This window comes from Penicillium hispanicum (assembly GCF_028827665.1).
Source record: "Penicillium hispanicum strain IBT 35686 chromosome Unknown utg000003l_segment0_segment0, whole genome shotgun sequence".
NCBI classification, from domain to species: domain Eukaryota; kingdom Fungi; phylum Ascomycota; class Eurotiomycetes; order Eurotiales; family Aspergillaceae; genus Penicillium; species Penicillium hispanicum.
In genome coordinates, this window is record NW_026623195.1 from 391,334 (window position 1) to 415,413 (window position 24,080).

A 24,080-nucleotide genomic window follows, 5' to 3' on the forward strand; every position below is an offset into this window, starting at 1 on the left:
CTGGACAATAATAAACACGAACAGGATCCTCAACCTAAACGTACATAGCATCACTCCACAGATCTGATCCGCCCAGCATCACCTCCGGGACCCCGGGATCGACCGGCAACGGGCAACGGGCAACGGGCGACAGGCAACAGGCTTGGCCGTAGATTGCAATTGACTCGGTCCGGTCCGATCGAGCGCTGCTGCGGTCGGTCCTCCCCTCTCCGCGCGATCCTGATGTCGTGTTGCCTCTCCATATGAATCATCTGCGCGTGTTCTGATCATGCAGCTCTGATACCTCAATACCGATACACCTCGTCGGGAATAAAGGTGATGATGCTGCGCCTCCGGCCCCTGCTCAGCACGCCCCTGCATCGCCCCCGTCGTATTTGTTGATTATTCTGCAGACCGACTCTCCAGTCCAGATGAAGGTGAACCCACGTCCCCAACAAATATAGCCATCTGACACTACGCGCAGCTTGGCATGGCAACCCGCGTCCCAGGACCCAATGAGGCTCTGACAAATCGTGGTGCAACTAGGCTGGCCTAGGTTGTTCTTGTTTCTGATCGCCATTCCCTGCATCGAGAAGACATGCTCATCTCCAAGAAGAATCCCCATCCAGCGGGAGACATACTGTTACCTGTCGCATAACGCGCCGATAGACTCTGAAACATGGCCGAGGCGCTACATAAACAAAACAAATAAGCAGCAAGGCCACCGATGTAACCATCTGTATGCGTATTGCAACTTACACCAGCGCCCCGTTCAGCTTCCAGAATGCCTTGGAATGCGGCCATCGATCAACAGCCGAAGCCCCAAGCGCTTCACATGGTTGGCCAACCACGCTGGTCATCGGGCCACGCTCGGCCGCCAATGACCGGCCAGCATCGCGGACATTCAACTCCAACACCCAACTCCATCGGACCAGCTCGGATCCAGCGTCCTGATGGTTCTCTAGTGCGACTGCAGCGTTGATGGTATTCGCGTGGGATGTATGTTTGGGAGGGATCTGATCAGCAACACTGAAGACGGTCATCCGCCCCCCCACCACGCCCTCGGTCAGCCACGGCCTCAGCCTTGAGGCCGGACAACTCAAACCACTAGCACACTCACTCTCTGGGAGGATGACCTCCCTCCTGTAGGCCGAGGGCTCATCCTTCGCGGCGCGATGTGCGATGATGACACTCGAGCCGGGGCGGGGTGGCCCATGATATCATCTCCGTGATCATCCTCGATAACTAACTAGGTAACTACAGTAGTTAACTAACCAACTAAGTCGTCGCAGAATGGGGCCGGACGGCGTTGGGGCGTTACTTTATTTAGCGGTCGCCACCGTGCTTGTCTGTGCTTGCATACGGGAGGGGCGTGTGGAATTCCACCGATCTGAAACTTAAGTCTATGTAAGTAAATATCTATCGCCCGAGCCGAAGGATTACAGCAGTCAATAGAGACTCGTATAGATATCTACACGCGCTCTGACCGCACTGCTATAGTGCCGTATATCGCAGAACAAGACAGTGAGTACAAACACTATACAGTACATGTCCCTAAAAGATATGACGCCGAGCATGCTCGAGTATGTACTGACTAGATCTATCGCCCATCGCTTCCCACACACCACCATCACCTCTGAGTTGAGCCTATTTGCCCAACTACCCGATCACTCCTGCACCACAGACCTGGCTCCCAGCGCAGACCGAGCGCGATGTGCACCTGCCCGCCGTGTTTAGGCTCGGAACATGTCCAAGCGGTCTGCAAATATCCCTCACCCTCACTATGTATAAGTCATATGTATATCTAGAGGCCGGAGCGCGGAGGGGCTGCGACTGAGGTACACGTCTGCAGGGGGTGCGCGTGCGGCAGCCTCTCGCATCATCGGTGATGTCACTGCTCGGGGATGTGATTGCGGATGCTTTCTCCAGCGGGGGGATTTCGGTGTCTCAGTATACGCTCGTACTAGTTTCAGAGAGAGATAGCTATGTGACTGGAATTATATGCGGCGGGGTTACGACGTGGTCTGGTTGCGGCGCTGCAGTAAGGTTCTTATTGGTTTATCCCGAACGGAAAGGTCTGTAATACTAGCGAGGGAATACTTGGGTATAATGATGGATAATGTATTCATGAATAGTTTGGGATATCATAGTATACCCGAGAATATGAAATTTAATGCCTGCCCTACTCACAATGAAAGGGTGGATCGGTGTCAATGAAGATCAAGCTCGGTGGTCTATGAAGACATGGCATTTATTCAATAAAAACACTGGTATCTCCAGCCCGGCATTCGCCATAGTATACGACAGAATCGGTCCTTGAAACGACTCTATTTCTGAGGTGACAGGCTCTTTCATCAATCCTGCCTTGGGACTTGTCCCAACTTGTACCTGGACCAGGGGGTCCCTTGCAAACCATGAGCTAATCCGAGTCCAATCGACTCCAACGCAGCAAAAACATCCTGGCACCACAGATCCTAGAAACCGTTGCCATAGAGAACCGCGCAGCTATTGTAATAGGGAAGAGCAAGTTATGTCCACCGAGGATATGCATGTGCGGCTGTATGAAGAAGTCCACGCCGCGGCAGATTTGGTTGGCGTAGTAATTGGTCTGTTCCTTGGAAGGAATCCTGAGAGCACGAAGGTGACTGATATATACCCTGCTCACTTGGGCTGCCGACTGGAGACCGAGGACTCGAAGAGGTGCTCTGCTAATCGAAATCTTTTCGCCTGTCCACTTCGTAGACTAGTGAATGTATAAAGAGTAATGCAGCCCAGTAAAGCATGTTTTTTTTGTGCTTCTCGTATCTCTCGGGAAACATATCGGTGTTCAATTCGGATCGTTAGAGGCCTCCCGCGCTTCGCGTCATGGTATATAGTGGACCCTCGCAGGTCGATTGGAGGGTTCCGTACCATCCATGGATGAATGTATTAGTTGGCTGAGATCTGAACACTTTTTCTCAATTCTTGCGCGTGCTCGTTAGTATGAAGACTGCCCATATACTGGACTATAACAATGCATTCCATCAGAATATCAAATAATATCCTCTAGGATATCGTTGCTGTCCGCATAGGGTGATAAAGCCTTCCACATCGGACAGAAGAAAAGGGCCGATTCGGATTTCCCAATTGCGTGTAATATCTACTCAGAGTCAGCGCCCTGAATACCCCCAGCCGGGCGACCGAGTTGACTTACATTTGATGATTTGAGATTCCGAAGAACAACGTCGACAGCTGATCCCTCTGCAGGGACTCTTGATGTCGAGCTACCACGGCATTCGCGCCTTGCATGTGTGTCATCAATCCGACAAAACCGGACGCATAGTCAATAATCTGAGAGTATAAGTGACGAGCCCGAGCTTTGAAGAAACAGGACCGGACGTACTTCATATAATTGGAATACAACATTCGCGCACAGTACCTCCTGAACCGGAATTCCCGCCTTGGGTATCATCCGCGAGAAGACTTTAATAGCCCGATTTCATTGCTCCACGCCATGATAGATCAATCGGTCGTCGCCAAAATTCTTGTCAACAAAGACCGCCGAGATCGCTCTGTCAAATAACTGGCCATTCGTCCCATTCATCAGGGACGGAAACAACGGCTGGGCCCATTGGACCAAACCCCAGAAGCCCTTGTTCAACGCCCGGTGTTTGAAAGGCCTCCTATACAGGATGAGGAGGAGGAGGCTTACACTTAGAATCCACTCAGGAATATGCCAAAGCTCTCTGTGCTCCTGTTCAAATTCCGCCTCGGTCTCTGTATTGAACCTCAAGCCAAGCTTTGCACAGCCAGTCAATCGAAAGTAATCCTGGCGAGGGCAGTTGGCATGCCATCTGCGCAGAAGGCTATTTTCCACACGGGAATGATATCGCGCTTCCTCTTGGGGACCAGAGGAATCGCGGCAATTTGTCCAAATCGATGACGACCTGCAGGCCGTCGGACTGCTGCGTTTGATCACCACGTTTCATAGACAAAGATTTCATGCTGGACATCTTGAGGACAAATTGAAGATTATCAACAGCGAGTCATTTTATGGTCTCCTGTCGCTCGTCTCGGGAGAATGCTGTGGACGTAAGTCTCTTCATGGATAGATCGTCGATCCGCTCAGTCAAGTTCAATTGGACCAGGCGGGACTGTTTATCAAGCCGTTTCCAGGTGAAGGATCCAAATAATTTGGCAATAATTGAACCATGTGATCCGATAGACATGCATAGGCTGTGCACTCGTGGGAGTGTGGTCATACTCACTCAGAAGGGTCTTTGTCGTCATCTCGATAAAAAGGATCATAAATTTTGGCAACCATGACCTGGCAGTCGGTATTTGTGAATTGAAGCCATCCGTGCATCTCGACCAGTTCCTGGGGTCTTTCATTGCAACTGACATGAAGTTTCCCAACTAACGTGAGAATAAGGAGAGTGATGGTCTGAGCCAGGAAGCGGCGGACTCGGGAGACATTGGCGAAGGGCCGTTAGCCCTCACACAGTATTGAAAAGATTCAATGCGAACATCCAAAGTGGTGTTCAGTGCGGACAAAGAAAGGGGCTCTCGTGTGCGGTCAAGTCCTCTGCGGTGTAGCAGACAAAGCATCCATAGATGCATCCAAGATGCTTGATTCACCGCTACAAAGCCTCTTCACATACAACAGAACACCCAATTCCATGCTAATGACACATGCATGGATAGATTCGGTGTAACCTTTTTACACTCGCCACGAGTCAGCGCCTATAGATCAGAGGCTGGAGTCCGTTGAAGACGCAGTCAACGGGCTATCTGCCCAAGCCTCGATCGCTCATGGCAGGTGGGACACGCAGCTGCACATGTGAAGGACGAGAAGCCGAGGGCCAAATGCCATCATATTGCCCAACACCCGCTCCGCCCATGATCCGGATAGAGAGTGCATTACCTCCGAGCAGTCGATGCATAGCAATCAATGCAGACTAGGAGTGGATACAGTGCGACACGTGGGAAAGGCGTGCAGAAACGGGCGAAGATGACTGCGCTCGAATGTCGCTGTCCAGTCAGACTCCACGATTGAGCTATCAGGCGTCTCTAGTCTGGCATGAGTGAGTCCCATCTCCTCACAGGGGATTGGGTGTAATGACCGGGCATTGGATCTCGCTCGCTGACGACCACTTTTTAGCCTTTGGGGACCGGAGCTAACAGTGAGAAAATCCCCATCAAAAGCAATGGAATCATTCCTTCTCCAACTGTGTCCAGGGTCCATGCTTGCACAGCCGAGGGATCTGCTAAAGGGCTCTTTTCCCCTCCAGGCATATCCGGCTCAGGAGACGGAGATACCTCGAGCAGGCCGGTATGCAATTTGATGCACCCGTGCAGACGGCGTTTGTCTAGTGGCGTTCGATTAGCTTGATGTAGCATGGTTTTCGTCGGAGCCCACGAAGGGGCCAACGACGAGCCGGGACGCTCCCGCGGTGGAGCCGCGAAGGATGGCGATCGGCCACATCCCAATGCATGGTGATATGATCCGCAAATTTTGACAGGCGCATGGCCTGACCCTTTTCTCTGTCCATACTTGTATCACCATGCTGCATGTTCATCGATGAACATGCCTCATCCTGGACTTGTTCGCCGTCGTGGCTGAACTGGCGACAGCATGGGTGACGATGCACTGGGCGTGAAGGAGGGCAGGAACCTAGTCATCGTGGTCGTTGTCCTGGGATGCATTTCTGTTCTATCGACTGTTCTTCGGGTGGTGTCCCGGAGAATGAGCCTGGGTCTGGATGATTATTGCATGGTCACGGCGATGGTGCGTTTCCACCAGCTATTTCCTTGGTGTGTGAATCAAGCCATTGACCCAAACTACAGTGTCTGGTGATAGCGTCAACAGTCGTCGTGATTTTGAGTATGCCATTTCCTCCGATATTGACGAAAACCCCCGTTGAGAGGTACTGACCACTCTGTGATAGCTGTCACCAAAGGAGGAGTCGGGTTACCCACAAAGAAAGTCAGCTCGGCAGGCACTGAATTTGTCTTGAAGGTGGGAGAAAGACCGTAGCTCGCTCTCGTGTGGACACTCAACTGACCCGATGCCTCCAGATGCTGATCCCCTGTCAAGCTCTTTACGGCGCCGGCCTCGCCCTCGTCAAGACGTCCATGATGATCCTGTACTATAAACTCTTCGGCAAGAAAACAAGTACGCGAATCGCAATCTACACAACTGGCGCGATCGTGTGGGCCTGGGCTTTGAGTGTAGTCTTGGAGTCCTTCCTGATCTGCCAGCCCATCGCGTACAATTGGAATCCTTCGCTGCCCGGCGGCAGATGCCGGAATCGAAACGTTGCCTATGTTGTGGCTGGCGTGTTGAACATGGTGACGGATTTTATGGTCATGGCACTTCCGATCTCGTATATCTGGAGCTTGCAAATGCCGATTGGCCGGAAACTTGGACTGGTAGCTGCATTTTCTCTGGGGCTTTTGTAAGTGTGCCCAGTTGCACTTCAATGGAACCACGACTGATAGACGATGAAACAGTGTCAGCGCGATCAGCATGGTCCGTGTCGTCAGTCTCTTGCGCATCAATTTCGACAACGTCACCTATACCCTCCCAATGCCACTGATGTGGAGTATCGTCGAAGAGCAACTCGCCATTGTCGCCGGCAATCTACCTCATCTGCGCTGCATTTTCTCCGATGTTCTGCCTGCAGCGTGGCTGGGCTCCTCTGACCAGTCCGAATGGTCGATCGACCAGTTTGGTGTGCGGAAGAGCTCGTTGTACAACGTTGGACTCACTCGGATGGACATTGGGATTAATCGGAGCGTAGTGACAACCGGGAAACCCAACATGCATACACTGGCTATCCCGGCTACTCGGTGGAGTGATGACCGTCTGGACGGACAGTCGGACTCCGAGTTGGCGTCGAACGGCGTTCCTCCTGATGGTATTCACATGCGGAAGGAGTTCCGCGTGGAGTGAGGCGAAGATGGTTTCCAATGTAACAAAAGACGTATGATTTCCAATACATCTCCGCATAAACTCTTCATGGTTGCCCTCGCCATTTCTGCCGTGTTTTGAATCTAGAGCGGCACGTATATTTCGAACCACTGAATGCCTCCTCGCCAGGCACGACGAGACTTGAGTTGGGTTCCCATTCGTAGTATTCACTTCCAAATCGTCGCCATCGTCCACTTCCAGGGACGAGATGACTGGCTGTTGGCGGGTTTGGAGGTTGAAAGTCTGACGTTTTCACCGCCGGGTAGCTCGCTATGCTTCGCTAGATATTTACGCTTTGAGATTTCACACCAGTTCATCACTCAAGTTCATTTAAATTCGCCGGGACAATGCATGGATCTCTGCCCGTCGCCGAGCTTTGCTAAGATAAGCCTGTTCGCTCGAACCTTCCAAGGCTGGAAATCTTGCCCAGGTGATGAATACCACATTCCACCATGGAGATTAGCCGGTAGTAGACTATCATCTCGTACCGAATACCCTGTCTCGATCTTATCGGCCACGAGCGTTGCTGCTGTATTCGACTATGCGACTAGTCTCCCCCACAAGGCAACCCTGAAGATCCGCTCTCGACATAAACTCCACAAGCGACGTCTACGAGTACAGAAGTCCAGGTTCGATGGTGTGAATTGCAGCTCAGCCCATCATATTCAAGTGGTATTTACCGAAACGAATTGAAGAAAGTCACAAAGGCGTCGTCAACATCACGATCTCAGACCGGGCGTCTAGCAGCAGCACTCGCAGCACTCGAAGCAACACAGACCGGCGCAGCTAAAGAAGAGGGACTCGTCAGCCAAGCAATGGGAATGGGGGTGTACGCGTGGCCATGATACTCACACGCCGCAGCAGACGTCCTCGCCCTCGCCACCGCCGCGCAGGTGGACACCCATCGACTCGGGGGCGCCCTGTAGGAGTTAGCATCAGAATCAGCGTGTTGGTAGTCTTGTCCCGAGGGACAGAGGGACGCGTACAGGCTGCTGGGAGACAGTCTGGTTCATCTCGGGGGCGGCCGGGCTGCCAGGCTGCTGCATCGCCAAGGTATTGGCGTCCCACTTGTTCTCGGCAGCGGCCTCCTGGGTGGGCTGGAACCAGTTCTTGATGGCGTCGAACATGGTGAGTTGTGGGAGTGATCTACCGGAGGGGTAAAGTGGCAGCGAAAAGGACGAGGAAACACGAGTGAAGTGGAGAGAAAACGATGGAGGGGAGGTGAGGACAGCGCGGGCGTGCAAAGAAATAAAAGGGGTCCTCCGGGGACTCGAGCAGCGCAGAGAGCGATAGGCACCCGGATTCTCCCCGATCGATTGGGCCCAGGAATAAAAGAAAAAATAAATATAGCAATGGTATTCAAGATTCAGACGACCCATTGGTTCCCCCTGGCCGCGTCATCGCGCGCCACGTTTCACCCGGTGGGCCCGATTCCCGGTTGTGTCGGTATACACTGTAGGGCTGCGTGGGATTGGCATGCTTGGCTGGCTTGGCTATTGCTTGTTAGCTGACTCGTGGCATGAGGTCATGGATCGGTGATAGTTAACTAGTTAGTTAACTAATTAACTACTCCAGCCTTCAGCGCTGTTACGACCTGGGACGGCGACGCTGGCACTCCCGTATCTGGGGTTTTCTCGACGAGTGCATTTTCCAGTCTGCTGGGATTGGGATCGGCAATGGCAAGTCCAGACAGAGCTGAACACCGCTGGCAAACCTGATAGCCCGCGGCCGAACGGTGCTAGCACTATAGACAATCCAGCCCGTTCAATCTGCGGAACCAAGAACTATACATCTATATACCTAGGTCTGTGTTGGTGATGTGACTTTATCTAATATTATTAATATTAAATAGATCGTGAAGACTTGGAACGGTCTCTTGGCGCCTTCGATCGACTCCGCCGCTAGCAGCTGTTAGCGCCGGCATTCTCGAAGACCAACGCCATGGAGATCATCCACGTAAAGCTCCCCACGTCATCCATCGCGGGGCGCGTCAGTAGAGTCATAGTAGAGAAATTCCCACTCCAGATGTCTCTCCGAGCGCTCATAGTTATTCTTAGCGATCCCCAGGGAGTCTTGGAGTCTTGGCATCTTGCTATAAGAACGTAGGCTGCGTCGGACATACAATCTCCCACAAATCATCAGATTATACATTATCCATCTCGATCAGCCCTTATCTGTCTTCTCATATATCACCACACAACCGACTATGGGTCTCTTCCACCACCACCATCATCACCACGGTCAACCCCAAGGACCTCCCCCCGGCGGTCCGGCGCCCGGTCCCCAGGGCCAGCCTGGTGGACCTCCCCCTGGCCCCGGTGGCCCTCACCACATGGGCCCCGGCGGCGGCTGGGGAGGTCCCGGCCATCACGGTCACCACCATCCCCACGGGCCCGGTGGTCCTCCCGGTGGTCCTCCCGGTGGCCCTGGAGGCTGGGGAGGTCCTCACGGCGGCCACCACGGAGGCCCTCCTCCAGGCCCGGGCTTCGGTGGTCCTGGCGGCCCTGGTGGCCCCGGCCCGGTATGTGCATCGCCCTTGCCATCGCACTCGTCGGTGAACTACTGTAGCAACCACTAACATGAATCACAGCACCACCGGTGGTAAACAAGACGAGCATGCATGGGCAACCATTGGATGGGATGGGATCTATAAGAATGTATATTAGCATTGCGGGGATGACTAGCCCCGCTCAGTGCATTGACTATGAATTGACTTGTCTTCGCTCAAAACCGGTTCGATGCTGCAGATTGGAAATGAGGTTTTCATAGTGGATGGCACGGTTCTTGCACTGTAGATTGGAGAAAGTCAATTCTGTTGGGATATCACACAAAGAAACGCTAGTACAAGGAACGAGGGTATTATGCGCCGCAATGAAGAAAAGGTACACCGAATCATCAGGCACTCCAGCGCTCAGTGGGAATGCCAGAAACTCCATGAACTAAAACAGAAAGAGTCAAAGAATGTTTCATCACGTTCGTAATCATGCATGCTGGTCCAGCTCGACACGCTGGTCCTCAAACCCGAAGCCAGATGTCAGGCAACCGACGAATCCAAGCCGGGTGTGATGTTAGAGGCGGCGCCCGGCGGGTCTCCGGCTCTGGCGATCAGCTTTACGCAAAGGCTGACCCCGTGTGGAGGTCGCTCGCTGCTTGTGAGCCTTCGTCTTTCTCCACCAGCGGGTAATTACCTCCTTTGCCCACAAGATCTCATTGCGGGTCTGGACGACGGTTGCGCAATGTGTAGCCAAGTTTTTGGCAACAGTGCGGCGAAGAGCATCGCGCTCAGTCAAGCGGGCTCGCCACGCGCGTTGCAGGATTGTAGCTGCTCGGGCACGCTTTGAGACGGAAAGCAGACGCGAACAAAGGAAAGCAAGTGCACCAAGAGTAAACTCATAATCGAGGACATGGGAGGATGCTGCCCCTGGAGAGACAAGGTGTGCTATTTCTTCTCTATTAGCATTGGACTATTCCAAGGTTCCTTGTGAATGCCCTTTGTCACTCACCGAATTGAGAGCTACATCCAAGTAGCTGCAATCGCGATCCAAGCGATGCAAAACCAAGAGATTTGGCTGTCTCTGCTGGGGTGTGTGGAGGGCTACCTGTGATGTATGGCTCGTACTCGTCGACAATACTTCCGTAGATCTTGCCATCTGCGAAACTGCTTGTCATGTTGCTGATGCGGAGGCCCTTGGGCGCCGCCAAAAGAGCAGCCCATTGTTGGAGCTTCTGGGCATGCTCATCTTCCGCCGCAGAAGCATGGTCTGCAAGTAGGCCGTCGAACCGACTCTTCTCATGTCCGGGCCGTGAAAGAAGTTTCCGTTTGAGCCTCAAAATCTCCTTGTCAAGATCGGCCCAATCAACGAGACCAGCGAGCCCCCATTTACTGACAAGGGCCCACAGAAGCGCAACAGTTTTTTCACGATATCCATCCACAATATCCTCGGGCCGGACACTACCAATGATCGTACGGGAGCCCTTGACAGAATCCAACGCAGACAAAGCAACCTGCACATTGAAAATCTTGGCTGCACGACTGGCACAAGGGTATTTGAGATGCTTAGACAAAGGCAGATCTGTTTCATCTCCAAGTAGTGAAAGCGCTTCTCCTGAACACAAGGTGATCTTGGTCTGGTCCTCGGGAGCAGGTCGCATGTGCTCGGACATGTAGAACAGCGTTTCGACAATTCGGGTCAAGCGCACTCCATCGCGAAGATCCACAGCCAAGTTGTTCATTTGATAGTCATATTCCTGGAGCTGGTGCTGCTTGTAGGACAAGCGGCATCCCAGATGGTTCAGCGGCTTCACGATATCGCCACAAGAAGGAAGCAAAATTCGCGCCAAAGCTTGAAGGACTTCAGCAGAAGATTTCAAGACCGATGAACGTAGAAACAACCGTCGAGGAAGAGCAGTGCCGAGATGCTGCCTTCCTTGATCCAGAAGGATAACGAGCACAATGCTACGAAGCACCGTGCGACGATAAGCTTGCGCCTGCATCTCAGCCGGTGTGTCCCTGGCCCCAGGTAGAGATGGGTCGATATCATCATTCCGTAGCAAGAAAGCTTCCAGAAATCCTTCCAATTTCCTGACAGCCATCTTTCCACGCTTTGTGATGCTGTTATTGGCAATGTCGGTACCAAGCTCGAAATAAATTGAGTCGTTTGAGACTTTGCGGGCAACGATTGTTTCCACTGCTGCAATCAATGCACGGAGGTCGTACGAGTGGATCCAAATGTCGAGGAACTTGCGCTTTAGACCAAGATCCTGCTTGAGGCGGGCATTGCGTGAAATAATATCCTTGGGAATACTCAGGGTCCCACACGAGATGGATGCTTGCAGACGTTCGTAGAGCTGGGTGAAGTAATCTGTGTGATAAAGTTCGAGTAGTTCTAGTCGAAGAGCGCTTGGATCGTAGGCAGTGTTTTCGCCATTTGTGTATTCGAATAAAGCGTTGACCAACTGAGTAATCACAGTCTCCTGGTGTGAGAGCCAGTTGTCATCGTATAAGGCGGGTTTGGCGATGTCTTCTGTCAATTTCGGATACTCATAGTTAAGCTCCCTCAGCTTTGAGGGAGCACTTTCAGTTTTCGAAGCACGACTGGACCCGCCACGGCCGAGGCGGTCTGATAGAGCAGACGCACGAGCATTGTGTGATGCGCTCATAGACCTCCTGGACTGCTCAAAGGCATTGCTTCCATAAGAGGCCGCTTGGGCGTTGTTCTGCTTTTCTCCCAGAATTGCACGCTTTGACACTTGCTTCCTCGGTGGATCGACCGCTGGTTCTGCTGTTTCAATGCTGCGACCAACCAGCTTCGACGTTGAGACAATGCTGGCCCGATTGGGTTTCGATGCTAGAGTGCTTTGGGCAGCCTTCTTCTTCTCGATGTCAACCAATGCACCAGGGGGGATGTTTTCCTTTCCCCCATTTTTGCCAGCGATGTCAACCCTGATGGCAGCCTCCTGTGCGATCTTCGTACTTGGCTGCAGCGGAGCCCTGCGAGCAGAGACGACCGAAGACTTCCGAGCTTGGCGTTTTGCGATCCGAGCCTCAAGAGTGTTAATCTGTGTATCCTCCACCACCTGTGGTAGGACATCGCCATTTGTCTTTTTCAACGGGCTAAATAGTCCCATGAAAACACTAGCCACGGTGGTATCATCTGGAGGAATATACACAGTATTGCGTCGCAAATGTTTCTTTAGACCATTCTCATTGTCGTCCTGTTTTGACGGTCTGTCGTTGGTGTTTATTGCGGACAGGGCTTGCTTCGCTCCGACTCGAGAATTCCGTTGTGTCTCAGTCTCTGGTTTCACAGTTCGAGGTGGCGGACTCGGGGCGAAGTTGACTTTTGGGCGAAAACGCTGGGCTGGTTGAGCAAGCAGGGATGATTTGCGATCAGAAGGTAACTGAGTTGCTCCATTTGGTCGTCTCCGCTTTTCAACAGGGCCGGCTGGCTTCTCCACGATATCGTCGTGGATCTGGAAAGTAGATCCTGCTCGGTTGGCTCGTCGAGGCCGAACTCCAGTAAGCGTCGGTACTCGTACTTCGGTGGTGTATTCGATCTGTCCCGTAGGCTCAGAAGCAATATCTCCATCCATCAAACTATCGAACGTCTCGCTGCCACTTTGATCTCCGAAGCCGGAAGATCTCGACCTCGACGGACATGGGGTGATAGCTTCATCGAAGAACCCAGACATCTTGCTGGCTGCCTGCGGTTGAATGCTGTAGTCTATCGGTGCATGGGTAGGTCAAGGTTGTACATTCAAGGTGAATGCGTCAATCGGAAGTCCCTTGCAGTACAGTACGCTGATCCTAGAGAAGCGGTGTAGTTGTGGAGGTGGATGGGCCAAAACACAGAAGTTGAAAGATGGTCGACTTAAGGAAATAGAAAAGTCGGAGAAGTGAGAGAAGCCAAATGGGTAGGCAGACACGTCTGCTCTTAATGGTCCACGCGTGTCGCGTCTCTACAGCTCGCACTTTCCCCGGCGACGCTGTTGACGCACGCGTTGTCTGGGGCAACTATGTTTACATAAGACCAGCGGGGCAGTCAGTGACTAAGCGAATGTTTATGCCTGTCAATTAAGGCACCCGTATACACCTGCATTATGGCGTTGTTAGTCGCGCAACCTAGCGCATGCGCCCTGATCCACCATACTCGGGACAAATGGTACTTCATTATTTGGTTCTGATAATGTTACGAAGTACTTCTGCAGATTTTGAGTGTTGGTGATCTGTATAATTTCTACGATTTGCTCGCGAAGTGCATGACGCAGGTACCTGGCCCCCATCGTCGTAGGGCTCCCAGCTATATAGCTTGCTCTCGCCCCTCAATGTCAATGCTGTGCTTCATCTACGACCACGCGGCCCTCGAGGATGGCAGGCGATAGGCACCAGTCATAGTCCCGGGGCGCGGCTCCTCTGGGGATAGCGGCGCGAAATATAGTACGATGGCATTGCGAAAAGGAGACGAGTGGGGCTTCACCCTGAATTAGACTCTCGTGACTTCTCCTTTCCCCAGACCTCGACGTGGCCGTGTCTCGACGACTCCGTATTCCCATGGCTCAGACTCAGAACTGATCGTGACTGGAGAGTGGTTGGTCTTCCTGCGACATGCCCCTACGCGCGCGCCTCGCCCTATAACCCATTGCCACCCCACAACTTCGCCGCCTACCGCATCCCGCTCCATTCCCCATTCCACTCCGGAATGATTGTCGGCCATGGAGTCGCTCGTGTATGAGAACTCGCCGTTGGCCGACTACCTCCAAGGTTCGTGAGACTCGTAGGAGCCCGCCACAGGATCTGCATACTCACCCGGCCTTCGTTCTAGAGGAAGGCGAACCCGAGGAAAGCTGGCCCGTGGAGGAGACACCCAGCGAGAATGGGCTAGATGCCCCGTCTTCGAACTTTGCCCCCCGAGGGGCTTCGCGGTTCCAGGAACGTGTCCGCAACAAACTACCAAAGCCTCTGGACTTGAGCAACACGCGACATGGGGTGGTGGTCGAGAAGCTTTACAGTGCTTGTTCGGTATGGAGATCATTGGCACGTGGCTCGAACACAATGCTGATTCATGGCTATTTTACAGTCTGCGCTGAATGCACGGATTGGACGAGGGGACAACGAAAGATTCCTCGAGCAGTTCGGATACGTTATCGTGGCCTCGCAATTGTTGAACGAGCACAGCGCGCCATCCTACACCTCCGCCGCAGACGTCGCCTCAGCCTCGCAACCGGCAGACCTCCCTTCGCTCTCTACAACGTTCGGCTTACACGGTGCCATTGTCACTGCCTGTACATCCTTCTCGATTGCCTGGTTGCTGCATTGGGGCCGGTCCAAAGCGGGATCCGGGCTCAACCCACGACGAGTGGGGGTTCTCTTGGTTCTAGTTCCGGTTCTTGGGGTTCTGTTCTATGCCTTCGCCAAAAGACAATGGTTGAAATATCTGCGGCATCAGGCTGTGGATGCTGCCGGCGCGTTCATTGGGAATGCTCAGGGGTTTGATTCTGCCGCCTCCGCTTCGGTAGTCTTCATACAGGAGGTGGAGCTTGTTTCCAGGGGTTATCGGATGTAAGAGAACTCGGTCGGCCGGGGTTCGTGGCCCATGCTAACTATGTCCCTAGAAGCACTCCCTTGCCACCAATCAGTCGGCTCGAAGACCAAGCTCAGACTCGGCGGTGTTTGAGACTTCGCCGAGCGGTGTCGGAATGTTTTTGGTCGATGCTGGAACGCTATATCCAGTCCCAAAATACCTTGCGTCCGCTGACCGACGAAGCTGACCTGGCTAAATATTACGATATCTATGACATTGGACTGGGGGACCTAGAAGGGATTGAGTCAACCTTATCACACCGGTCGATGGATGACCAGTATTCGTTGCGCTCCTTGCGAGATCTATTCGGAAAGCTGTATAGTGTGCGCAAGAGTGTTCTGTGCTGCCTGCTGGCACTTAGCGCCGACGGAGGCGGTTCCGATATTGCGAGATGGAGCTCTGCAGTGGAGGAAATGCGTGAGCTGGCCGCAGTCACCGGGACCAGCATGACCAAAATGACGAGCATTCTGAATGAGGAAGACCGTGAGTGCTACACTTCTTGTTCATTCCTTCCAAGGGGACCTATCAGCTAATTATTCCAGGTGATGCCATTCCTCCATCCCCGTTACCCTCGGCTTCTCCAGGCAAGGACCATATGCGCGCTCAATTTCGAAGGCTGAACTCCTTGTCCCAAGGAGTTCGTGCCTTGCATGCCAAAATGCACATCATCAGTGAGGAGTCTAATGCCAACCTCGAGCGGCCTGACACAAGCGACTTCGAAGCGAACCTACTTGCACAGTATGAATCGATCGGCAACGATATTAGGGGGCTGCTACAGGAATGGGAATCAGCCAAGACTGCTCTTGTCAACAGTCAGGACCGTCTGGGTGTTGCAGACCGCTCAAGGCCGCCCAGCACGGTATTCCCACTGTCTCCCACTCCTAGCCTAGGGGGTACTACGGCAGTAGAGGGTAGCCCCACTGATGCCCTGAAAGCCTTGAACGGCGACACGCGTCCGGACTTGACCCACAGTTTTGACGATGAGGAAATTTTTGAGGCTGTTGTAATTCCTGCCTCCCGCAATAAGCGAGCCTCTCTGACCAGAGATGAGCGTCTAGCGCGTGTGCGGGAAGAACGCGTACGACAAGCCACTGCGCGAGAAAAGGTTGATGCAAACACGAACATGCTCAAAGAATTGGAAATGGTCATCAAGCAAAGACCCCGGAATGGGAATGCCCAATCCAAAAGAGTGACAAGCATTTAAGTGGACCTTGGCTGGTGAGAGGTTCTCACAGTTCTTTTTCTGCCTCTCAAATGCCAGTCGAATGGCTTCAGTTAACCGCCAGTTGAAATTTGATACCCACGACTCTTATAGAAGGACATGGCGACTGTGGTGTTACAGGAATTTCTGATTTATTTCGCTCCTTCCTTCATCCATCTGAACATATGGTTCTTTCATTTGTATCATTATTGGGCGCAGTCTCAGGTCTCGACAGGCTTCGATCTCCTAGGGCTTTCATTCTTACTCCCTATTTATGTATATACATTCTAGCTTCTTCTTGCTCTTACTTCCTCAGGTGTTGCTCCTTGCCAATGAAATTAAATTTGGTGCCATCATTACCCCAAGTCTTGGGGATGAACTTGTCGACCACATTTAATGTTGCTGGATAGACACCTTAACACCTGATTTCCTGGGTCACCACTCTAGTCCCAATCAGGACATATCGCCAAACGCGTGCGCGCGCGTTTCCCCACTAAACCCGACGCCCAAACCCTCGACGCGATTTCGCCCTATATTCAGACCGCTGTCTCTTCTTCCCTCGACATAGACACCTCTCCAGCTCTCCCCCTTCTCCCGATACTAGCCCGGCCAACCCGACGCCTATTTCTTCTTGCATTCAATACCTCTTTTAATAACCTTCTCATACACCCTTCATCAATAGTGTGTCCCGCTCCCAGCCCAATCGTGTGCGAGCAGCCAACTAACAAAACGAACAGTGCTTGAGGCACGACTGGAGCAGGCAAGCCTTCTGAAGCGCGTATGTGAACATTTTTACCAGTCAACTCGCTCCGCTCCGCTCAACACAATTGCTGACATGCCCGTCTACCAGGTCGTCGACGCCATCAAGGATCTTGTCCAAGACTGCAACTTCGACTGCAATGACTCCGGAATCGCCCTCCAGGCCATGGACAACTCCCACGTTGCCCTGGTCTCCATGCTGCTCCGCGCCGAGGGCTTCTCCCCGTACCGCTGCGACCGTAATATTGCGCTCGGCATCAACCTGCTCTCTCTGACCAAGGTTCTGCGCGCCGCTCAGAATGAAGACATCCTCACCCTGAAGGCGGAGGACTCGCCCGACGCAGTCAACTTGATGTTCGAGAGCGCCGAGACCGACCGGCTAAGCGAGTACGATATCAAGCTCATGGACATTGACCAGGAACACCTGGCCATCCCCGAGACTGAATATGCCGCCACCGTCGAGATGCCCGCTATGGAGTTCCAGCGCATTTGCCGAGACTTGAACGCGCTCTCGGAGTCTGGTGAGTGACGGGATCGGCCTTTCCATCTGTCCAGCGCTAACACGGGTACTCTTAGTTGTTATTGAGGCCAGCAAGGAGGGTGTCAAGTTCTCCTGCCAGGGTGACATTGGTAACGGCTCCGTGACCATCCGCCAGCACACCAATGTCGACAAGCCCGACCAGAATGTCTCGATCTCTCTTTCCGAACCCGTCGCTTTGACCTTCTCCCTCAAGTACCTCGTCAACTTCTGCAAGGCTTCCAACCTGTCCAACTCGGTAACGCTCCACCTGTCCCAGGAGGTGCCACTGCTTGTTGAGTACGGTCTGGGCAGCGGCCACTTGCGGTTCTACCTGGCCCCCAAGGTATGTTTTCTGTGCTTTGTATTCTGTCCGCAAAACTAATGATTCTGCAGATCGGCGACGAGGAGTAAAGGATATCATGACCTATCTTAAGGCAATGCAAAATGACGCCCCTACGATAATGGCGGGGTCCTGACGGAGGCAATGAATTTTCTTTTTCTGCGTACTTACTCCCGATAATAGAAGGGATGCCAACTTTTCTTTTTCATCTACACGAGAATCTTGTTCAATTAGATCTGGAGCGGTCCAGTTCCAAGGCCTATCGGGCTGTTCCTGAAAACTTTGTGCTACGATTAATCATTTTTGAAGTAAGGTGCACGTCCTTGGACTCGTAATAAATTACGGGTTTGCATTCAGGTCTATTCACACAGCGTGGACGACAACATGTAGATCCCGCCACCTGCCAGTCCGGCGATACTCTCAACCCATCGTCGAGGTCTGCCCCTCGACACCCGGCATCATGCACCAAAAGACCCTAGACAAGAAACCTCAGGGACATGGCCACAACCCCACAATTAGCAGAGTCGCCAAAAAAAACTCCATTCCTTCCAGACTCCACCCCAGCGCACAAAGCACCAGCAAAAACGGGCAGGAGTAAGAAAACAAGCAAAAACTCACCTAGGGGAAAAAGGAAGAAGCGCCATCCCCACCAGAATAATCGGAATCGAATGATACCGGCACCCTTGTCCAGCCCGAGAGCCAGTGACAAGGGGAACCCAGGCACGCTGCGTATTGCACTAAAGTGGCGTCCACAATCTCCGCACCGACTCTCCCATGGGGTTGCCCAGCAAGCGGGTGTCCCCCGATGTTTCTGATGCCGAGTGCAGGTGTGTCGAGTCACACCAGGCCCTCACGGGCAGCACCGGCTCCGCGCTTCACCGGAGTGAAAGGCGGAGCGGGTTGGGTGGTTGAAGATTCCTCCGAATTTCTCATTTGCGAGTGGTCTCGGACGAGCCGAGGACAGGGTCTGGAGACCCTGTCGTGTGTAGCAAAGAAACGCAGCATTGGTGGGGATGGCGCTTGGGAGAGAAGAAAAGAAGAGCCGTTGTGGGTGAGTCGAAACTAAATAAAGCTCTGGTGGGGCTCACCGCCTTCCGGATGGGGAGGGACTTGCTGCTTTCCCGTTTGGGAAAAGAGATCTCGGAACTCTAGGTATGTGTGAATGGACCTACCTGTTTGTGTCCCTGGACTCTCGTCGTTATTCCAAGTACAAGCTTTTTGCTCTTGGTACTTCTGGTTGAATATTTATTGAATTTCTTCAAATGCGCGAACCGTGTACGACTTTCCCTGGATCTGCATCGTCTCTCCAGGCACCCTCCACGACCCTTCTCCCTCCCCATCAAATCCAGTTACCATTGATGGCAATTCACTGCCTGTTGGTCCAACCACATGGCGTTCTGTCCACCCAGAGCTCCATTCCTCTCGTCGAGCACTGACATCAGCACCCATCTTGGACACAGTCCACTCCCCCGATGGACTCTTACGCCGAGTCAACGTTTGGACCTGCTGGAGTGCTAGGTACATCCCCCAAATTCGGCCCAGGAAAGTCTTGGTGATGGTGAAAGTCCCTTCTTCGTTGTACAGTCCACTATCATCGGACTCCAGAACCCAGGACATACCCTTCTTCGCGCCCTCCGGCCCATCTCTGAATGGTAACTCGCGCCAGACTTCCTCGTAGTCTGTCACAGGTGCACCGGGGCGATCAGGCCGGGGCATCGATCCAGTCTCCAGATCGTCGCCATTGGGAAGAGACACGAATGTACCGCAGTCGGCACTCTCAAAGGAATTGTGAGAGTCCAGCTCATGGGTGAAGGATACACGGACTAGTAATGCAATCAGTACGCATTCACAGGGCATGGAGAGGGATCACAAACGCGGGTCTTGGCTCTCAATGATTCGTTGGCCGGAAATTGCCCAGTCGATGTCCCCGGTCTGCCTGTCCATGCGGAGATCCAGGTACCAGTCCTTCACGGACATGACAATTGTGTCGGTCGTCTCCTGCGCGGGCTCTGGGAGCCATCGTAGCGAGATGCGCGTGGAAAAGCGGCAGCTTGACCTGGTATAGACATCGTCGTTGGCCATGACTATAATTGCTATCTGGCGTATCGGAGTGAATCGAGATCCGGATAGTGCTTGCAGGCAGCTGTTGACTCTAGCGGGGTGGAGTCGGACAGGCTGAGGATTTCCAAGTTCCGTGTCCTGAAGCAGTGGAAAGGGGCTGCGAGGTAGAATGGAGCTATACTTGCGAAAGGACGAATTGGGGAAGTAAAAGAGAAAGATGCGGCGCCTATCAGTTGCGTTGGGAATATCGATTGGCGTCGCCCGCTTTGCTTATCGCTTCCCCTCACGCCCCGCAGATCGTCTACTAGAACGGCCGTTTTGGAGCAAGTCTGGTTGGCGCGCATTGCATCTCATGTTGAAGCGTGGGGCTTTTACTCAGAAAGATATGTTAATTCCTCTGATATTTTGCTGCCTATCTAGATCGGAGTGAACACAGGCTTACAAGCCTTGTCCCTGCGGCCTTGCTGAAATGATCTGGTCGTCTAGCTTCATGGATCCAGCCATATCCGGGGCTACTGCAGTGTGGAAACGAGTGTACGCTTCTCGGTCCTCAGCAAAAACTAACTTAAAACTATAGACTCGATCTAGAGCGGATATCGTGATTTTTAGCGATATCGCAAGATCCTACGTGATTATCCGGGATTTCGCGGGATTTGTACCTATCTCGATATGACCGTTGTTTTATAATCGGGTTCTGTTAATCGTAATCGCTGGTCGCTGGCCGCTATACTCGGATAGCTTTCGGAACTGTCGACCCCCGGCCCCTCATGACCCATTTTTGTGGAAGGACGTGTCTTGAAGTCTGCCCGGAGTCTCCGTCGCAGTGAAGTGCATGGATATGGAGTATCTCTATATTATTTGACTACCGATGCTTGTATTGGTCACCCTACCTTGTGAATTGCCAAATAGGGGGCCCTAGTAATCAAGACATCCTTCCAAGGTTTGCAATTCCATTGGCTGAGCCATATATCCACCATGCGCTTGCTTGCGACACTGTTTCTGATCATGTGAATATAAGCAGTCGTGAGGCACGAAAATAACCCCGCCAACATCTTAGGTCATCATTTGAGTAACTTGGGCACCGATTCTCTGAAGGCGCAGGTGTTCTCGAAACGTTCTTGAGTATCCATCCCAAAGCATACAAGACTCCTTCATCCTTGCCTCTCTGGAAACTAGAAAAGGCTTTCCTGTTCCTCTTTTTGCTCAGGTCTCTGTTGGTGACAGTTTCAACCCGAAGACTAGGTCTCTCCAGGTATGCTCCTTCTTTGATCACATTTGTCTTAATGCCCGGCCCTAGTCATATTTAATAGAACAGCAGCGTCCACTGAACTCACTTTTCACCTTTTGCGAGACCTCCGGTGCCCTCCTCTTCCCTTGCGATTCCCGCCGTGCCAACGTCTATCAGTGAGCGCCTCTTGAGATATTGCGGAATTGTCTTGACTCCAGGAACTCATCTGCCAATCAACCTGGTCGACGATGTCTGATGTTGGGGATAAGGCCCTTCATGGAGAACGAGTATGGATATCGAATCATCGCTTCGAAATACAGGAAGACATGGTTATGGAATTTGAGGGTGCCTCATGTAATATTGCCGACGGAGACAGGAACATCGTCGATACATTAGGCCCCGAGGATGGAAGGGCCGAAAGAAATGTCCATGCAAACTACCGTTGTTATGTTATGAGGGCCTGGGTGAAGTTTTAAAGGAAAGCTCAGGTTTAGGTATAGTAACTTCAGCCTTCTGTATTTCTGTCATCTCTCAGTTACGTCTGTGCGAGCTACTTTGTTCAGCTGCATACGATTGTCTGCCCAGTAGAATCAACCCTATAATAACGCAGGAAACCACTACTAAGTAATCCAGGATTCCTGAGAATGGCCCTGCGCTCTGCACTGATCAGCATTTGGAAGGAGACAACTCGATATATACAGGAGAGCCGATCAAGCTTTAAGGTCATTTATTTACCCTGATCGGTTGTTGCTGTGAACCTCTTGGTACAGCCGTAGGCCCTTGAGCGTCACACTCCGGGACTGCTACCTGATGCTGGAATTTCATTTGTTAACGAGAAAGCCCAGTGCGAAGATATGCATCGTCAAGGATCATGAACGAAAATAATTTTCTGTTCTGGAATAATCTCTTTGGCACCAGAGAGATTTACCAAATATGGGATAGTTAGGTGGATCGTCACGCGGAATTGAACGGGAAGACATATATAAGTACATGGCGGCACGAAATTGTGCAGCACAATGCTCTGGCGCCAGTCCCAGCAGTAGCATAGGCCTGTGGATCAGGCGATAGTGCTCCTGGGATATGCGCGCAAGTCATCGCATATTTCAGTGCACGTAAGATTGAGAAAAGAGACTATAGAGAGTAAGGTGCGGCAATAAGACCATGCTGCTCAAGTATATAAGACTGCTTGCCCGCCTGTCATTATCGAAACTATCTCAAACCCAACCATCACATCATACCCAAGGAAAAGTAACTATTCATGTGAGCTCATAACCCATCAAGTCATTTGGTAGCCTAAATGACTGATAACAAATAGCGAAATCCGTCACCAACACTTCCAAGTGAGCTATCTAGCTGAGGTTACTCCTCAGAAACAGTACTAAGGAATTAGGATGTGTATAGTCGAATCGAAGCTAGTCATCGAAGCCGATCCAAAGACCAGAGAGGTAGCCCGTCGAACCACTAAGATGGGTAAAAAAAAGCTGGCCAATTGTGGCAAGAAAGACTGCAAAACGTCTGATAAATACCAGAAATGGTGGGTATCATGCTTTCAATTTATCCTGAACTTTGGCTGATAAGTATTCTAGAGACAAAAATCACTACTGAAACAGTCGATATCAGGATGAAGATTGGTGAATAGGAGCTTGTTTTTTTCTGGCGTGTTCAACATATAGCCATGTTCAGAAGATCCACATTCTTTTTCTAATGTATTTGAAGCTTTGTTCAATTTATAATTAACGGGAAAGCCGGTTCCTTCGTTCCTATAAGATGTCCCAGGCACTAGAATCATTAAATTGAAGTTGCACAATCTTAAACTCTTCGGAAAAGAAATACTTCATTTTCCGCTGAAGTGGAAAAACTTTGACTTTTCAAAGCGAGGTAAATACTCTTGCCTATACTACAAAACACCGCTTCTATCTACCTTCAGCTCCAACTTGATATAGCGTCCCCCTCGACAAGTGGCCAATATTCTGGCATCTTGAGGCCGTCCCGAAAACACATTTTTATACCTTGACCAAGCTCTCTTTCATGCCTCACCAAGTAATTTCAGTTCATTTCATTTCGCAGTATGTCTAAGCTGAAACTGTCATTCTCGAATTCCGCAGTGCAGGCACCTGGAGGCATTTCGCCCCGTTTGTCCGGGAGCGGGTGTCCCTTCCTGGCGCATGAGTCAAAGTCGATGATCACTGGTGTGTCGTCTCCGTCTGCAAACATGATATTGTCTGAGTTGATATCATTATGGACAAGACCGAGGGCATGGAGATGATGAATGCCCTCCTTAACTTGTTGGAAGCATCTTTCGTTGTCGACCAAGCGTCTAGCCTGAAGGCGGTTCGAGAGCGTCTCTGTATACTTTTGAAAGCAAAGCCCGGTAATCCGACCGGCTTTTACCACGCAGCCAAGATAGCGGGCGATGTTTTTATGTGGATTTTCCATCAATAGTTGGCAGATCCGCGCTTCTTCGAGCAAGTATGAGCTCAATAACGCTGAGCCGTCGTAGGCAGTGAGCCGGGGCTGCTTGATGTAGACGTCCGGTCTCTCAGGCTCAGGGCATATCGTGACTTTATCTTCTAGCCGGGGCCAGATATGCTCCTGCGGAATCTTCTGGAGGCGGGATGGGTCGATAACAGAGGGGAGCTTATTTCGGTGCGAGATACATTCGGGCAGCTCGGCCGAAAAGTAGTCGTTGCCATTCCAGAAGACAACACGAGTGTATAGAAACTTTAGATCACACTCATTTGAGTCGCCCACAAACCCCCAGCACTGTCCCATGGCATGATATTCCATTTCAATAAGAGAGAATTGTGTTCTTCTTAAATAGCGTTTCAAGGCTGCGTGGTAATGATAAGCACGGCAACCTTTGCGACATGGCCTGTTTTAAGTACTACTGTACATACTAAGCACGGACCCCGGCCTGCTATAGCCACCTATGCAGCCTTTCAATCAAGACGAGTTTTTG

General features: G+C 51.9%; 9 protein-coding genes across 9 annotated transcripts; 3 read left to right on the plus strand and 6 right to left on the minus strand.

Moving 5' to 3' along the window:
- Positions 1-734: 734 nt before the first annotated feature.
- Positions 735-1,022, minus strand: N7459_002548 (uncharacterized protein; the record flags this gene model as incomplete). The annotated part of the gene is made up of 1 exon (XM_056941733.1): positions 735-1,022. The coding sequence occupies one exon, from the start codon at positions 1,020-1,022 to the stop codon at positions 735-737; it is 288 nt and encodes a 95-aa protein (XP_056801616.1).
- A 4,143-nt stretch (positions 1,023-5,165) lies between these two features.
- N7459_002549 (uncharacterized protein) lies at positions 5,166-6,913 on the plus strand (the record flags this gene model as incomplete). Its single annotated transcript, XM_056941734.1, has 7 exons — positions 5,166-5,290; positions 5,356-5,454; positions 5,593-5,746; positions 5,806-5,842; positions 5,907-5,977; positions 6,037-6,416; positions 6,472-6,913. 7 exons carry the CDS (start codon positions 5,166-5,168, stop codon positions 6,911-6,913), a joined length of 1,308 nt encoding a protein of 435 aa, XP_056801617.1.
- Positions 6,914-7,779: 866 nt separating this feature from the next.
- On the minus strand, positions 7,780-8,058 carry N7459_002550 (uncharacterized protein; the record flags this gene model as incomplete). Its single annotated transcript, XM_056941735.1, has 2 exons — positions 7,780-7,851; positions 7,918-8,058. 2 exons carry the CDS (start codon positions 8,056-8,058, stop codon positions 7,780-7,782), a joined length of 213 nt encoding a protein of 70 aa, XP_056801618.1.
- Positions 8,059-9,135: 1,077 nt separating this feature from the next.
- Positions 9,136-9,462, minus strand: N7459_002551 (uncharacterized protein; the record flags this gene model as incomplete). The annotated part of the gene is made up of 1 exon (XM_056941736.1): positions 9,136-9,462. One exon carries the CDS (start codon positions 9,460-9,462, stop codon positions 9,136-9,138), a length of 327 nt encoding a protein of 108 aa, XP_056801619.1.
- A 657-nt stretch (positions 9,463-10,119) lies between these two features.
- Positions 10,120-13,123, minus strand: sha1 (putative calmodulin-binding protein Sha1; the record flags this gene model as incomplete). Its single annotated transcript, XM_056941737.1, has 2 exons — positions 10,120-10,370; positions 10,435-13,123. Coding segments are annotated over 2 exons (2,940 nt in total), but the record flags the coding sequence as incomplete, so codon positions are not given.
- Positions 13,124-14,143: 1,020 nt separating this feature from the next.
- Positions 14,144-16,216, plus strand: N7459_002553 (vezatin family protein; the record flags this gene model as incomplete). Its single annotated transcript, XM_056941738.1, has 5 exons — positions 14,144-14,192; positions 14,254-14,450; positions 14,509-14,990; positions 15,044-15,495; positions 15,555-16,216. 5 exons carry the CDS (start codon positions 14,144-14,146, stop codon positions 16,214-16,216), a joined length of 1,842 nt encoding a protein of 613 aa, XP_056801621.1.
- Positions 16,217-17,048: 832 nt separating this feature from the next.
- N7459_002554 (proliferating cell nuclear antigen) lies at positions 17,049-17,903 on the plus strand (the record flags this gene model as incomplete). Its single annotated transcript, XM_056941739.1, has 3 exons — positions 17,049-17,493; positions 17,549-17,835; positions 17,886-17,903. The coding sequence occupies 3 exons, from the start codon at positions 17,049-17,051 to the stop codon at positions 17,901-17,903; spliced, it is 750 nt and encodes a 249-aa protein (XP_056801622.1).
- A 1,174-nt stretch (positions 17,904-19,077) lies between these two features.
- Positions 19,078-19,914, minus strand: N7459_002555 (uncharacterized protein; the record flags this gene model as incomplete). Its single annotated transcript, XM_056941740.1, has 2 exons — positions 19,078-19,655; positions 19,707-19,914. The coding sequence occupies 2 exons, from the start codon at positions 19,912-19,914 to the stop codon at positions 19,078-19,080; spliced, it is 786 nt and encodes a 261-aa protein (XP_056801623.1).
- Positions 19,915-23,167: 3,253 nt separating this feature from the next.
- Positions 23,168-23,908, minus strand: N7459_002556 (uncharacterized protein; the record flags this gene model as incomplete). Its single annotated transcript, XM_056941741.1, has 1 exon — positions 23,168-23,908. The coding sequence occupies one exon, from the start codon at positions 23,906-23,908 to the stop codon at positions 23,168-23,170; it is 741 nt and encodes a 246-aa protein (XP_056801624.1).
- Between the last annotated feature and the right edge of the window lie 172 nt (positions 23,909-24,080).